Here is an 18,072-nt window from a genome sequence, read left to right as displayed (position 1 = left end):
TAGTACTTATTCACGCTATATAGAGAACCTATGTGCAAAATTTCAGAACTGTAAGATCCTTGGTTTAGGCTGTACGTTGATTTCTGAAAAATGAAAAAGTCATTTAGTTAGTCAGTCAGTCAGTCACCTTGCTGTTTTATATATATACAAATGTTTTTGTAATCTCCGTTTAATTTCCTTTCATTTGATACCCTACTCGATAGGTTCGGATAACTTTTTTTTTTAAATGTGTTACTATTTCGCGCCAAAAATCCGCCGTTTTGATTTTTTTTTACTAACACCTATCTAAGGACACTCGGCTCATTGAAACAAATATAATGACACCTTAACTGTTGAAATTCATCCACCCGTTTGTTAGATCGGATCAAATAAAGAAAGACAAACATACAAGATACGCGCGAAAAACATAACCCTTCCTTGGCAGTCGGGTAAAAAGAACAACGAATGTTTTTGTCAATATTTTGCATATCATAACGTATTTTATTTATAGTTTTCTTGTATATTTTGTAAATAAGTCCTTTTTTAGTTTATAGTTTATTTTATTACATACAATTTCATATATATAGTAACTATAATTGTAAATAAATTATCTTGTAGAAAGATGTGAATAAATTGTAATAGTAAATTTAAATAATATAATAAAAATATAACGTACCTCTTTTTATTTTTTTGACAAATATAGTTATACTATTGGGTTGTTCGGAAAGTCATTTTGTTTATTTTGTGAAAGACAATTAATTTTCTTATAATTAATAAATATTTTATAAAATTATATATTGGCCATTTTGGCCCAACACCTTAAGCCATATTTCTGGTAGGAGCGTGATTCCACGTTCTTCATTTGTTTGGTCGATTCTTGCAAAAAACTGTTGCAGGTGATTTTTGACCTCTTTATTTCAAGTAAAGATTTTACTGTCCAAAAAATATTGCAGTGATCGGAAAAAATAATAATCGGAAGGCGCCAGATTTGGAGAATATAGGTAGGTGGAATCTAGGTAGGTGTGGTAGAGTAACTTATTCGCTTCAAAAATGGATCATTTTCGTGCCGTTTCGGGAGCGGATCATAGAGGTCGACGCGACGACGCAAATTTTTCATCGTGAGAAATCGGGGGACTCATATATCGAACTTCAAGCTTAAATCCACGCCTTAGCAGATCATAGACGTCAACGTGACGACGCAAATTTTTCATCGTGAGAAATCGGGGGACTCATATATCGAACTTCAAGCTTAAACCCAGGCCTTTCAAGTGGTCATAAACAGTTTATTTCCATAAATTTAAACTCTGGCCGATCTCACGTATTGTTATTGGCCTGTTTGCATTAACTAATGCCTTTATCAGCCTTAATCGGCCTACCAGAACGTGGTGCATCTTCGACTTCAAAATTACCGGATCTAAATTTTGTAAACCAGTTCTGCCACTGGCGTACTGACAGCACATCTTCTCCATACCCATTAGTTTTTTTTCTGACTTGAACAGTATTTTTACCTTTTCTATAGTAAAAAAGTAAAATATGACGAAAGTGCTGCTTATTGCTCTCCATATTTAAGGGCACCCACCAAAAACTATTGCATAAAATCAATTGAACTTATTCACACACAAGCCTTGCTATATCAGCTGTAAAAATATATAATGACAATGCGACTTAAGTGTGAAGTTAGCTGTGAAAAAATACAATTAAATCCTCTATCGGGAAAAAATGAAATGACTTTCCGAACGACCCAATAGATCTTAAGATCGTCATTTTCTTAATTAAATTAACGTAAAAGCTAAAAATAATATTTGCGAAAATTAACAAATCACTCGCTCAAAATGACTGAAAACCGCCACACGCACAGAATAGTTTGTCGGACTATATTATGTAATAAAGGAATCAATTTCAAAATAAAAAAGGTAATTAATAATATATATTTATTTTATTAAAAAACATTACATTAAGCATAACAGGCTAATAAAAGATTTTTGAGTTGAATTCCAAATTATCCAAGCGATACTCTATCTTTACAAACATAGTAAAATTACTTAGTTAACCACGTTAAAATAAGATTATAGGTAGATACATTCCAAAACAAATCGAATCTGTTATTAATTACAGTTAACCTGCAAAATTTACATGAATTTTTCTAAAAGCCTTATACTATGTTAGATACATGCCTTTTCTGAAAACAAAGAAATCTAGACATATTATAATATTCTGAACATAAATCTATTAAAATTAAATAATGCTACGTACTTAGGGCTATTGTTGCACATTTATCACTTAAATATAAATTTAATTTATTATAAATACAGTTATACTTTCGTTTGTAAATATGAAAATTAATAAAAACATATTAAATTTCGTCCTATCGTCCTAATAAATAATAAAGAGTTCTAGACAATACCTATAAAATCTGCCGACCAGCCTGTTCCACCATTATTCCTCGTCGTAACGAATACGATTCTTATAAAATTGTCGGTGCTAATATGGTCTGCGGGAACCTCGTCGCAATATTGGCCGAGCGAATTTCCAGTTTTGTCTTGTAACTCAACGTAGTTTTTATTGCAAGCTATTCCTAAATCAAAAACGGTAAAACGTAACATTACCCGTGTACCAACGGGGGTCTCAATGTCCCACTGGCAAGTACTTTCTTTACGGTAGATTTCGGGATATAAAGGACTAGTGACTTTACCAAATTCATTAAATATGGTCCCCCCACAGCCTCGACCTCGATCAGTTGTAACATAGTATATATCATATGTAAATATATTAAAACCTTTTGCACGATTATGGAGGAGTAAATAACGACCAGTTGAAAATAACGGTGTATCAACGTAAAGTTTTGATGCCTTTAATAATAAATCTGAGTCTGTATTATTTCCATCAAATATTTTTAGAAACACATTTTCGTCAAAATATTCCGGCCCCACATTTATAAAGTAAGCCGATATGGTATGATTTATTGGAGCTGTAATGAGAGTATAGCAGTTTCTTTCCTCTAAATTTACCAAATCATTTTCGAAGCTAGATTGTATTCTACCTTGAGTTCCTGTGTAGTTTCTTCCACAGAATCCCAAATATTTCACCTCTAATTCGACCCCCCTGTGGTTCTGCAAAACACTTTCTGGTGAAGTGAATAAATTAATACTTATCTTTCCTTGTACATAAAAATCTACAGATCTTACGAGACCACATAGTTCAAATTGAATTGGAAAACTAAGTGTATTGTCATAAAAATTCGGATGAGAAAAAAAATCGTCATTATACTCACCGACAATGTAGCTCTGTCCAAGAGACACGTTATGTGGTTTCGAATGGCCAATTATGACAAGTTTATCTTTATAACATTTATTACTAGTTTTAGGTTCAATGTCTAGATTATGAATTGTAACTTGGACAGTAGAATATGGCTCCTGACTTGTATCCAAGTCATAAGTGCAATGTATACCGCGTGGAATTGAACCACTTTCGTATCCAGGAGAAGTCCAACGTTGTACCGAGTGACTTACGGATATTGTGGATTGTTTACACATAGATCTTTGTATTGTTAACAGTACTTGAAAACCTGAACTATTTATTTCGCCATCAGTTGAAAGTCTTAAGCTCAGTAGATTACGTGACGAAATTATTTGCGGTGGTATAGTGTGACCACAATATTTGCCAATAATCATGCTGTCTGGATTAATCCCGTCTCTGAGCTCCAAAACATCGCAGTCGCATTTACTGAAACCTAAAGCTGTTTGATTGACATTTTCACAGGGAGACACATGAAAAGATTTGAATTCCAGTTTTATAACATGGTCAGTTGGGGCCATCACATCCCATTGACAGTCCAAATAATTTTCATAAACTACATTCCCACCTATTAGAGGCGATTTCAAGATTTGACTAGATTCTGATGTCAAATTAATGCGACCTCCACAGCCAACTGATTCTGAATAACTGAAGAATACTTCAACTTCAAAACCATTATAGCTTACACTAGTATCACTTACAAACTGCAATAGTGCTGTATTTTCATTGCTTCTGATAGTCTTTGTCAAATTGAGAAAACCGCACAGTAATGCTATTCGTTTACTCAGATCTATTTCTTTTCCATCATATACCCCTATATAATCATTATAACACTCCATGCTATTTTCTAGCGATATGTATAAAAATTTAAATATAACTTTTTTATTTACTGGAGCTTCTATGCTCCATGAACAATTCATATTATCAGCATACGAAGTCATAGAAGTAGACTTTATTAAAGTTGTATTTTTTACGATTCCGCCACAAATATATATAGAATATGACAATTTAAATCCTTTCTTTTGAGTGTAAGAATCTGTTTTTAATGTTACTATTATGTCGTCATATTTATGAATCGGTTTTGGCATCTCCTTACCACAATATGTTTCATAAAAATATTGGCCACTTTCCTCACTAGTAATAGTAACATTATCATATGTACACTCCGGATAAGTCCCTTCTAATTGAAAATCCTCAACTATTAAAGATATTTTATTTCCCAACCCCGATATTTCATAAACGCAATTTAAAGAGGGTGAATATTCATAAGGATAACCTGGACTGTAAATAAATTGTTTTATTTCCGTCGCTATGAACTTTCCTCCACATAAGGGTTCCCAGTGGGCTTTAAATCCATCTAATTGTATAGAAGCGTCTGTACGAAATGTAACTTTCATTTTATTGGCGGTGGAATTTAATGCATTTCTTAGGCGGCGACCACATATTCTGGCTATTTCGGTATACACCTCCTCTTTCCAATCATAAACAATTAAAACGTCTTTGGTGCAGTTTATGGTATCTTCTATAACTAACCGATCCACGAATTGCAAAGATATTCTATTACCTAAGTCAGCTTGAATTTCCCATGTACATTCTAAGTTGTTAGGATATCCCTTGGGGTAATTGGGTGAGGTAAAAACGCGATCAGACATGGACAGAACACCACCGCATTGATCACTCACACTTCTAGTAATAACTTTCAGGTTTGTGAAATTTTTAGGTTTTGAATGATACTGAATATGTGTGTACATGAATGATGTACTAAGTGGATTATTAGGCATCCTGTTCTTACAATAATCCCCTATTATATGATCTAATTGATTTGAACCACTTGGGCCGATTTGCAAATATTCATCAGCGCAATTTAACATGAAAGAACCTTCCACTTCAATCTCTACTCGGATACCAGTAGGTATCACAAGAATCCAGCCACAGTGCAACGTATTGGTGTGATTGACTGGAACATTAAAGATATTTCTTGAATCTTGTCCTACATGAACGATGCCTCCGCAGGGTTGCCGATGCCATTCTAATTGGAAATTAAGGAAATAATTATATTTTCGTATCGCCTTTATAAGTATGGAACTCATAGGTAACGTATAGAAAATATTTGTGCTGTTATCACAAATTTTTCTAGAAAATAATACTCCATCTTTTTCAGCATTGGCTTGAATATTTAAAACTGAGTCACTGTACCTACATATAGGTCCTGTTTGTGTTGATGTAATATTTATATTTAGGTAAATAGTGTGATATTGCAGCAAGTCGTTCGAATTAACATCAAAGTTATTATATTCCCATTCGCATGTATAAGATCTATCCAGATCAGGTGCTTGTAGTTGTCCAGTTAATCCACTCAATTCGCCACCGCATAATGCGTCTTCATTAGAAGTAAATATTGCTTTAAAGCGATGAAGCGTTCCATATGGCTTTACAAATAAGTACAATGACATTTTATTTCCTGTTGACTCAATGAATTCTGGTGTACTCGATGTTTCTTCGTGTGATAAGTGTTGTATAAGTGTTCGGAACCTATTATCATTATAGAAACCTATGTTATGTTTTTTTCTATCAATATCGATAAGCTCTAAGCGAACTCTGCGTTTTTTATTTGGTACTATGATTATCCATTGACAATATCTTGACGTACTTTCACGAGGGTAGCCTGGAGTTGTTAAAATACCTTCGGATGTCGTTAAGGTACCACCGCATGTCGGTCTTGAAGAGTTAAATGTAAGTTTAAAACCTCTATGATCAGAAATTTGAGTATATGTGGTAGGTTTATTAATGTGCAGTTGTATTATAGCTTCATTAGTAAAAGATTCAATTGGGTCGCTTATGTCATCCATATCACATATTGTTTTTAATATTGTCAACGTGTCGTTTGCTGGTATTTTCTCCATAATCATAATTTTTGTCGCGCATGGAGATTCAGACTCTGGTAGGTCTATATCTTTAAATTGGAATTTGATCATATAACGCGTAGCAGATATCACATGCCATTCACATACCGTCCCGTAATGTAAGTCCGTGTGGGGGTAATTTGGAGATGTTATTTCACCGAAATTGCCTACTATAGTTCCTCCGCATGAATAAATTGATATATTCGCCTTAAAACCATTTCTAGGATCAATTAGTTGAGTGCCATATTTTATATACAAATAATTATTCCTTGTTTTAATAGTTTCCGGTCGGTCATTGCATACACGTTTTAAGAGAGGCGAGTGTTCTGAGGAACCATCTCGGATTTCAACAAACTCCTGAGAACATGACTCGTCTTTCTGCAAATCAAATCGATCTATAAAATCAATTTTTAAAATTTCTCCTGGCGTAGCAGAAAACACCCAAACACATTCAGTGTAAGGTACGGGAACGTATGGGTAATTAGGCGACGAAATAGTTTCCCAATTGTGGACAGTGTCTAAGCTAGAAGTACCTCCGCACTCAATATTTTGCTCCTCATAATGCAAAATAAAACCTTGAAACCTTACAACAAAAAAGTGTAATGTTCGTACATACGTAACATAGACAGCGTTACTGGATGTTATTATGTTGTCTCTGTTTTCATGATCATACCCACAGTATTTACCTAAAATTGGTGCTTCAGGTGATTCTCCATTTCGCAGTGTAATATAAGTAGCACAGTCGTTTCCATCATTGGTTATGTTAAAATTATCAAACTTTAATTTTATGTTACGTCCAGGTCTCACTTTAATTGTCCAGTTGCACTTCAAAGGTACCTCGTGAATATCTCTTACATCTAACATTGTGACAATAACTGTACCCGATTGTTCCGTTACAAGTCCCCCACAAATAGATTTTACTCTTGCTTGAAAGCCTTTACGAGACACTGATTGATCCGTCTTAAAATTCACTTTCATGTACGTAGAGGAATCTATATAGTTCGGTACGGTTTCAGATAAACAAATATGATCTCTTAAGGGCGACCAATTAATTAAATTATTGGATGAATAAATGGATATATAATCAGCATAACATCCTGTAGTTTCTTCAAGTGAAATTTCATTAAAATATAGTCTTAAATGTCGTCCAGGTAGACTTTTAAAAACCCATTCGCAGTTTAACTCGTTTTCATAATCAGTAGGATAATTCGGTGATTGAAAATTTGTTGTAGTGTTGGGTAATATTAATTTTGTGACATTTGAGCCACAATTAATTTTATCTTCAGATTCTTCCATTCCTATATTTCTATCAGACTTAGTCCACTGTAAATGAAATAGAGACCCTGTATTTGAAAGGTCCAGTACCAATTTTAAATAAGCAACATTTGAAGTTGTTTTTACATTTTTTGTCTCTACCATATTTGTAAATATTCCACAAAGCTTTTCAAGTACCGGAGCATCCTCATCATATCCATCATATATAACCAAATAACTAATGCAGAAATCATCGCGTTGGTGTATTTCTAAATGATCTATGCTGATACGTATATTATCAGATCCGGTAGTAATTATGCGCCAAGTATATTCACCGGTACCTCCATATAGATGAGGATAGAGAGGAGACGTTACTTCTCCAGCCTCTAAATTGGTTATTTCATTGCCATGAAGAAAGCCGTAATGTACAACAAAACCTTGACCGACATTTTTGCTATCGCTATGGAACTTTATGTACAATTTTGTAGAAGCAGTAGTATTTGAAGGGATAATATTTCCACAATACACGCCTAGGAGTTCACCACTGCCATTGTTTTCACGCACTTCCAAGTAATCTTCATTACATCCCTCGGAATACTCTAAATCAATTTTTTCAAATGTTATGTAAACTCGATTACCTGGAGATGTGCTTAATATCCATTCACAGTCTGTATTTACAGGGTACGAAAGAGGATAATTTGGTGAAGCAATGTTACCTTCTTCTGAAGTCAAACTTCCACCGCAGGCAGTAGTAAGCGAAGAATAATATGCTGAAAAATGACCATCAATCGTGTCCGAATGAGTTCCAAACTGAACAGTCATTGCGCTACCTTGACTTACTAACATAGGTGGTATTGCACTACCACAATACTCACCGATAAGAGGCGCACTAACGTCGTTTCCATCAAAAACTTTGACAAAAGAAGAAGGACAACGCCTGTTACTTATAACATTTTGTGGTGTTGATAAATGTGTAATTGTTAATTTAATTTTTTGGGTTAATTGGGGTGCAAGTATAGTCCATGTACAATTTTTGGAGGAATGACTTATATATTTGTCATTCTTTATGATACCATCGTAAAGAGCATCGATAACAGATCCACAAGTCATAGTAAAATTAGCTTTGAATCCTTTGGCCGTACCATAACTATTTGTAATGAACTGTAATATTAAATTATTACCTTTAGTAACTATTTGAGTTACATTTGTTTCGGAACATATACGATTCGTGTACGTTGAATTAATTATATCGTCCCCATCATAAACATTAATTACATCATCACAGCTGGTGTCTTCATAATCACTGGATGCATATAAATCGAGACTTTCTATATTTAACTCAATTCGATGATTTATAGGTACTGTTATAAACCAAATGCAGTCCAAGTTATTATCATAATTTTTTGGATAATTCTTAGAATAAACCCATCCTGATGAAGCTTCAATTCTACCGCCACAAACAGCAGTAGAGGACTCAAACACTGATATAAAATATGTGTCTCGAAGTGGAGATTTTTTTACAAACTTAACATACATCAAATTTCCCGTTGATGACGCTACAGTTACACCCGCATGACATATTCTTGTAATAAGAGGAGAAGAAACACTTTGCCCATTGTATACTTCTAAAGCGTCTAAAGAACAATTTGTAGATTCAGCCATAAGGAGTTCAGAAATAGTTAAGGTAATGCTCATGCCTACTGGAGATTCAATTAGCCATTCACATTCCATTTCTCCTGGAAGTATCGCACTTTTATCTATTTTTAGGGTGCCAAATTTTCTTTGTATATGTCCACCGCAACCAGACCTGATCCATTCCAGGCGGAAGCCCTTGTTTGTATTATAAAAACCAGAAACAAATTTAATTTGTAAGGAATTACTTTGTGTGTGTATTTGTGGAGGTAATGCGAAACCGCAGAATTTTTTCGTAAATGTTTTGTCCGAAATTTCTTTTATCTCTAAATAGTCTGAATCACAGCTACTCTCTGTGGTGTAATTTACAATTCGAAACCGATCATACAACCGTGGAGACATCATCAATGTATTATGTCTCCGCCATGGAGAATAATATGACCTGTAAAATTTGTGTATGTCAAAGTGTGTAAAAGTGACATTTATTTTACTTCCTTTTGAAACAGTAATAGTCCATGTGCAATTAGCATTTATAGGATAACTGTTTGGAAAACCGGGACTTTCAATAACTCCGTAACTACCACTTACATTAGTACTACAAATTGTCTCATAATGTAGAAGAAATCCTTTTGCCTTCAACAGGAAATCGGAACGAAATTTTATAAAGGCATAATTACTGGTAGTTTCTATATTTTTAAGATTCGATGACATACGACAAAATTTTCCAAAGCTGGCGGAATTTGAATCCCGACCGTTAAATATTTCTACATAGTCATCAGTACAGTCCTGAGTGTGTTCCAACTGTAAATCCGAAAAGGTTAAGCGAAGCCTCGATCCACTGCTTGCAACAATTTTATAAAAACATTCAGAATTTTCGTTATATTCATTCGGATAATTAGGTGATGTAATACTACCACTGCTGCTAGTTAGTGTACCACCACAACCATTTAAAGAACCATCCCAAGCAATTTTAAATCCATTTCCAGAGAGATAAAAGTCGGAATGGAAATGCAAGTAAACAGAATTAGCCGTAGATATGATTTGCTTTTGCTGAAACTTTCCACAATACGTTCCAATTAATGGTGCAGTATTTGAGGGACCGTTTCTAATTTCTAAATAATCACCAAGATCGCATTTGTTACGTAAAGGTCGCTCAAGATCAAAATCCGTAATGTTGAGTAAAATTTGTTGACCTACAGGTACACTTATAGACCACTTACAATCTTTATTTGCCTCATATTGTCGAGGCCATCCAGGTGAATAAATGTATCCCTGAGTTTTGACATATAATCCACCACAATGGCTTTCTTCATCCAAAAATGTGTAAGAAAGAGAAAATCCAGTTTCTGATATACTGTTATCTGATAGGAATCTTATCATAAGACGATTACTGACAACTGTTAAAGCGGGAGGTAGAGTGGTGCCGCAATACTTTCCCAATGTATTGTTTGTATTGTCTGTTTCAATTTCAATTAATTCTACGAAGTCGCTGTAACAATTGGGCATATTTTCAAGATCAAATCTATTCCACGTTAACATAATATGCATTCCTTCGGGGGCTATTAAAATCCAGGTACATGATTCGTCATTGCCATAATTATTGCGTAGAGAAGGATGATTAATTGTACCCGACGTCTCCCTATAAATTCCTCCGCAATTGATATCTATAGTGGTATAATTTGCATAGAACCCGGTGCCTGAAATGCTCATGTCTGTGCTAAATCGAATATACATATAATTCAGCGACGACGTTTGAACAGGAGGTATACGTTCAACGCCACCACAGAATTTTCCTAATAATGTTGCATTACGGTCTAATCCATCTCGTATTTCAACATTATCATACTGGCAATTAAAATTACGATTATCTTCGATATCAAAATCTTGGAATGTCAAAACGATTGCTCTACCTGGCTTAGTTCTTATTATATATTCACATATTTTACTATTAGGATAACTAAAAGGATAGCCTGGAGATTTCAAAATGCCGCTGTCGCCTACTATAGTTAAATGACAAACGCTTTCATACGTTATTCTAAAGCCGTCTGAACCCATACTATGGTCAGTTTTAAACTGAAGGAAAAGCGTGTTTGAGGAGGATGTGTATGACTTCGGATATGTATTACCGCAGAATTTTCCAACTAGTCGTGATTCTGAGGTTGGTCCATCATATATCTTCAAGTAATCGTATCTACATCTGAACGACCGCTCCAATCGAAAAGATTTAAAGTCAACACGAATTTTGGTTTCTGGACTTGTTTTAATTTTATAATCGCACAATAAGTTATTTAAGTATTTATCGTTGTATGACGGTGATATAATTTCGCCTCTGTCCACAGTATAGTAGCCACCACAACCTGGAACCCCATCAATAGGCGCAAAAGCTATTTGGAATCCATTTCCCGCGCCGTATGCATCAGAGTGAAAATGAATGAGAATTTCAGAACCAGCAGACTGTATTGGGGCAGGTTGAGTTGAGTTACAAAATTTATCTAACAGAGGGTCAGTAGTATGTTCACCGTCATAAATAGCCAAATAATCAAAATTACAGTTTGGATGACTTTCTATATCCAGAGCAAAGAAATGTAATTGTATTCTCTTACCTAAGTTGGTGCTTAGATGCCAGTAACAATCGCGATTAGGTGGATATTTGCTGGGCGAGCCTGGAGAGCTGATATGTCCATGGATAGTTGCATCTATTTCACCTCCGCAAAAAGGTTTTACACTGGTCCAATGTAGAGCAAACCCATCTTTCGCAACTGTTCGGTCTGATCTAAACCAAAAATATAAGTAATTGTGGCTCGATAAAATATGGCCACCGTTTGGATAAGTACTTCCACAAAACCGACCAATTAACTGACTCGCAGAACTCCTACCGTCATGAATTTGTAAAAAGTCATATAGGCAATCTGTATGATTTTCTAAGTTGAATTTGCTAAACGTAACGTTTATGACCTTATCAGGCGTTGTGTGTATTACCCAAGCGCAGCGAGAATTATGTTTGTATGTAGTATTCGATATTGGATATGCAATACTGCCTTCTTCTTCATCTAACACCCCTCCACAAGGTTTCGATGTCAACTGACAAAGTGGACCCGAATACTGCACCGTGCATTCACATCTGAAACCAGACTCCGATCTCAAGTCGACCCTGCAGGAGCCACCATTCATACATGGATTGTTTAAGCATAGATCACTATTATCACAATGTGCACCCCTGTAACCTTTCAAACAGATACATGTGTAGCCCGTACGAAGTGGATGACATTGTCCATTTGGTCCACATGGATTTCCTTCACATTGCTGGGTAACATTATTGCCAGTTGATATGTAACATCCGTGAATCCCTATACCATTTCCAATCATTTCCTCAGGACATATGCATTGAGCTACTGGAAGTAGTCCATATAATGAAGAGTCGACACACTGCGCGGAGGGATGACATCCACCGTGGTTGATGAAGCACGAGCCTCTCCAAGTACATGTTACACCGTCACCGTCATATCCCGAAGGACACGATCCGCAAACACGAGAACCTATAGTGTTATGGCATGCCACCATTGGACTCGTGCTGCAACCACCGTTGGGAATAGTGGTACATTCATCAATGTCGTAACATACGAAACCATCTCCGTCATAGCCCGGCGGACAGCGGCCACAACGAAAGGAGCCTGGTAGATTGATGCAATCTACTTTCGGGTTAATAGAACAACGTGGACCTTGGCTTGAATCACATTCATTGACGTCAGTTAAACATGCAACACCTGTGCCATTGCTAGTCCAGCCTTGATTACAAATACATTTAATTCCTTCACCGGTTTCGGTTTTTATGCAAATACCGTGTCCACACATTTCGAAATCACCTTCTTGACAATCTTTTGCTTTTCGCGTACAATGTAGACCAAACCATTGAGGTCTGCAAAGACATTCATATGAACCGGGCCTATTAATACATGTAGCTCCATTTTGGCATCCCAAATCAGTGCCTGCAAAGTTTCGACACTCATTTACATCCATTTCGCAATTTTTACCTTCCCAATTTGTCGGACACAGGCAATGATATCCATTTGCTAAATTCAAACATGTGCCACCGTGTTCGCACGGTTGTGACTCGCATTCGTCCTTTCCGAGGCTGTTTACCAATGTTTGGAGACTCGATACTCTATGGGCCAGCCTGGTTACTCTTCTAGATAGAGAAGTCACGTAGGTTAAATTATTTTGTAAGCTGGTTGTTAAATTTTCCAAAATTTCCAGCCGTTGTATGATATCATTGGGAAGCTTTGTAATACTTTGGTAATCGTCAATTGTTCGAAGGTCATTGGTCCTGTTTAAAAAAAATTGTTGAAGCAAATTTACGTCACCAACAAATATGCCTGACTGAGGTCCGTTGGGTCTTAAATAAATATTTTTGTCAAAGGCAGACTGTATTATAAGATTACCATCTGAACTCTTGATTTTCGGGCGGTCTTCATAAACTTCACACTTGAATTGCACAAACCACACCACGAGAAATGAATATTGTATTATTATTTTAGACATGATTGTTGTCCGGCCGACATTTAACTGTATACTATGTGCAGTAATCAGAAACAGGCGTGTATTGATATTATCGTTCCCTCTGGTAATAAAATATTACACGCAGCCATGTGGTGCTAACTGACGTGTGTGTTATTTGATATTCAATAAACTGATACCTACAACTACAACTGCATAATATACAAAAACTTTGTTTGTTTTTGTTTTTCAAACGTGTTTTGTTTCCCGCTAATAAACTATGTCGATGTGCTCTATGAATTATTATTTCTCATAGCTAAAAATCAATCTAGTAACTTTGCCTGTACGCTCCATAAGGCGCTTTCTCTCCCCTCGAAAATCGTTAATCCTGAGGATGTTGATAAGGACAATGGTACAAATTTATTAAAATCGTGTATTGTCATCGGTTTTTGATAATTCTTTAAAATTTTGAATTAAACTGAACGTTCAAAGTGGATAAAAATCGGGCTCAAAGATTCCGTTACTGTTACATACATACATACAAACGTACAACCCAAGCTAATAAAAGCGTGTTAAAAAGGGCCAAATTGAAAGATCACTTCTTTACAAGAGACGCTGCGAACGAATAAATCTGGTCTAACTTTTATTTTGTAAAACCAAAAATTATGAAATTTTGTATGTGTACCCACTACTATCCTCCTTATAAACGCTTTCTTCACACAGACCCACACTAGGAATTCCTGTATCGTGAGTACTATGGACACATACAAAAACGAATACACAAACACCCAGACCTAGGGACAGATATTTAAATTCATCATTCCAGATCTGTCTTTTTTTTATAATATAAGAATAGCAGACGAGCATGCAGTCCACCTGATGTGGCCACTGCCGCCCATGGACATCTGTAATCAACCCCAGATAGGATTAGATATTCCTACCTGAGGTCGGCCACAGATGCGCCGCTACCCCTGAGGACTAAGCTGGAACGCCTCGGAAAAGTCTGTCTCCCTTACCACACCCTTCAAACCGGAACACAGCAGCGCCTAACACTGCTGTTATTAGGTAGAAATAGGTGTGGCGGTGGTGCCGCCGGAGTTGAACCACAAAGGGTTCTACCACCTTTAAAACCTGTCTGGCCGGGAATCGAACCCGGAACCGTTGGCGCGTTATGGTGACCGCTGCAGCAGGCGGATCGTTAGTCTATACTGTATTATAGTACTGTGTTCAACTGCAAAGTTACTCTAATACGTTTAGTTTTGCCGATAAGTATTTATGTTTTAACAAAACCCCCTAAAAAGGTAAACGTTTGAAATTGGAAATTACAAATGAAATCTAAATATTATTATATTTTTACTCATTTAATTAAAAATGAAACTAAATTTAATTGAACGAAATAATTACAAGAAGTTATTCTATTATTAATATAATTAATCTTCAAAACTTTTTGTCTACCAAAGATTCATTTCTCCATTCTTTGTTATATGTATTTTTTCTTTTGTTTTATAAAATAGGAGTAGCAGGCGAGCATACAGTCCACCTGAAGGTACTTGAAAGTGGCTACTGCCACCCATAGACATCTGTACTTAACCCCAGATAGGATTAAATATTCCTACCTGAAGTCGGCCACAGATGCGCCGCTACCCCTGATTGGGCTGGAACGCCTCGGCAAAGTATGTCCACTTTTTTATATATTACTAGTGGTTCCCGCGGCTTCGCCCGCATTTAAAAAAAAATAATATGACATACAGAAAGCGGAAAATTTGTACCTGCAATGGAATGACAGTGGTGCCATCTGTCGAAAATTGGTCTTACCAACTCCTAAACCCTCGTGGGCTTTTGGACAACAACTTTGCTAAAGATCATCACTTGATCAAATACATAGTTTCCGATTCTATAACTACTTACGAATTAAAAATTAATTAAAAAAACCTTTTCCCACGGACTAAATTCTAAATGAATCTAAACCATTCTCAAGTCCCCTTGAACACACACATTTGTTGTGTTCATCAAAATCAGTCCAGTCGTTTAGGAGGAGTTCAGTGACATACACACGCACATAAGAAATATATATATAAAGATTAGACAGTGTAAACGATTGTTGGTAGGTAAAAATTGGGTAGATTGATTATTAATAAGGGAAGAATATAAGAATAGGTAGATATATTAAATGTCATCGATAACACGTTTCCAACAGTTACAAGAACAATAATTTCAAATTTGTCAATTTTATTACTCAAATTGCCAAGAAAAGGTTTTATAATATTGAATTATCAGTAAAGTGGGCGTAACGTTTAGGCATTATTCAGTGTAATCTTATCAATTTGGGGGCGTATTTTCGTGATATTAACTAAATATCATATTGCATGATGAATATTTATGTTTAATAATTTGGGACTATAAATGTGATTGATTTTAAACAAGTTTGTTACGTCGGTCAGCTTTTTGGTTTAACTGGACATGTACCTACTAAAAGTGCACAAGCGCGCCGTATCTACGCCTGTCATTATCAATCTATAAAAATTCACAATTTTACAATGTCTAGTACGAAGAAATAGTCATATGTCGATGTTGCGTGGGCAAATCATTATAAACAACAGGCATCACAATAATCAGACTATGTCAGAGATTCTCACATCACGTTGTATAAAGTTATGTTGTAAATAATTTATCTATCAGTGGAAAGTCCTTTATTGCTCAATGAATGCCAAACACGATAAGACTTTATTTTCAGTGTAGGTAAAGCTAATAATTGAAAATTAGACGAGCTTACCTGTAAGCGAAGTCTGATTATAATTTTATGAATGGTGATCTGAAATATAATTGAGAATTACAATGTAGTATCCTTCTTCCCACTCGTCGGCATCGCGATTGTTTAGCCTTTAAAAACAAAAAAAAAAAAAAAAAAAGTTTAAAGACCACTGACACTGCGTATGACAGTGACAGCTCCGGATTCCTCACTTAATTTAGAGTCTATCATTTCCAACTTAGTCTCCTTGATAATATGCATGCTGTCTATATCTAGGAGACTCTTTTGTTCTTATTGTTGCAGTATGGGTTTTGATTTTGGGAGGGTGGGTAATTATATTTCAGATCACCATTCATAAAATTATAATCAGACTTCGCTTACAGGTAAGCTCGTCTAATTTTCAATTTTATTTCATGGTGATCTGAAATATAATTGAGAATTACAATGTAGATGTTTAGAGACAACTGCAACAATGGGACATGTAATTAAATTAAAGATTTATTATCATACATATATATTATTATATGGATTTAATTACATTGCTGAATATTTATTTGTTCTGCATCTGGATGCATATGGATGAGATGTTGTAAAATCCATAGTGCTTAGTGAGATTTATTCTCAATAATAAAATATATATATATATATATATAAAAATATCATATTAATAAGAAATTTTTCTCTTAATTAGGTATAATTATAAAATATACATAATTATTAGGATTGCTAACTGAATATTTACTCTTACTGTATAATATGGATGAAATGTTCTGAAACACATAGTACTAAGTGAGATTCCCTCTGAATTAGATGAAATAATATTCAGTGCAATAATAATGCAATATTTTTCTCTAAATATATTATTACTAAAATTGGCCAATAATAATAATAATAATAGTAATATTGTAATTTAGTCAGTATTAATAATTATCCAATTCAAGCTTTTGCACCTTACAAAAAATAAATACATACAAGGTCGAAAATATGTTTTCTACCCTCCATAGTATGTGATAATTATGCGTAGAATGAATTACTTGGTCAATTTTATTGACACAAATAATACTATTTCCTTTGCTATATAGCAATATATGTATAAATATGTTTCATATGTGATGTGCATTATATAATAATGTACTTTTATATAATACTATACTTATATGTACCAGTAGGTACATTGTATGTATTCCAATATTATTAAAATAGGAAGCCATCCCATGTTGAATATTAAGGAATTAATACCATTATTTATTGACAAATTATGATTGGGTATTTGATTTGATCTTGGGATGATATATGCCCCATGTGAGATAAATTTATATTTTATGTTGTAGGTATACCCGGTATAATATTGGGTGTTATACCTACTTTGTTTCTTTATATTAGTGTGCATGTTCAGGAGGGACATGATCATTCTTAGATCAATGAAACATTTTAGTTTTATATGACTTCCTGTTTTTGTAGGTATATATCAGATTTGCAAAAGTTACTTATACTTTTTGCTGTACCATGCTTATGCATGCCCTCTGTAAAGTTACATATCTATATGGTTGGTTGGAAAGCTTATGATGTGTTTCCTTTTGAAATCCAATCTGACTTTCCATCTAACATCTTTTCGTAAAAATGTGTGTAACTATCAGTTATGTGTATGTAAAAGTTGATATCAGTTTTCATAGCAGTATTTATGTATATGATTATTTCAAACCCCATTCATGACTAGACCAGAAAAGCTTATCTTGACTCAAAAGTATTTATGCTGAGCATTCCCAG

General features: G+C 34.9%; 1 protein-coding gene and 1 long non-coding RNA gene across 2 annotated transcripts in view; both read right to left on the bottom strand.

Moving 5' to 3' along the window:
- LOC140751782 (uncharacterized) overlaps window positions 1–18,072 on the bottom strand; it is a 592,785-nt gene that overhangs the window by 554,262 nt on the left and 20,451 nt on the right. The gene's annotated exons all lie outside the window — the stretch shown is intronic.
- LOC140751712 (cubilin-like) lies at window positions 1,905–13,601 on the bottom strand. The gene has a single exon (XM_073085738.1). It carries the CDS (start codon window positions 13,599–13,601, stop codon window positions 2,373–2,375), a length of 11,229 nt encoding a protein of 3,742 aa, XP_072941839.1. The 3' UTR covers window positions 1,905–2,372.

This window comes from Epargyreus clarus, unplaced genomic scaffold (assembly GCF_041222505.1).
Source record: "Epargyreus clarus isolate Ecla_fem2 unplaced genomic scaffold, WU_Ecla_fem_2.2 ptg000023l, whole genome shotgun sequence".
In the NCBI taxonomy this organism is placed as follows: domain Eukaryota; kingdom Metazoa; phylum Arthropoda; class Insecta; order Lepidoptera; family Hesperiidae; genus Epargyreus; species Epargyreus clarus.
Note: the sequence above shows the minus strand (reverse complement) of the source record. Positions and strands in the feature narration are given on the sequence as shown.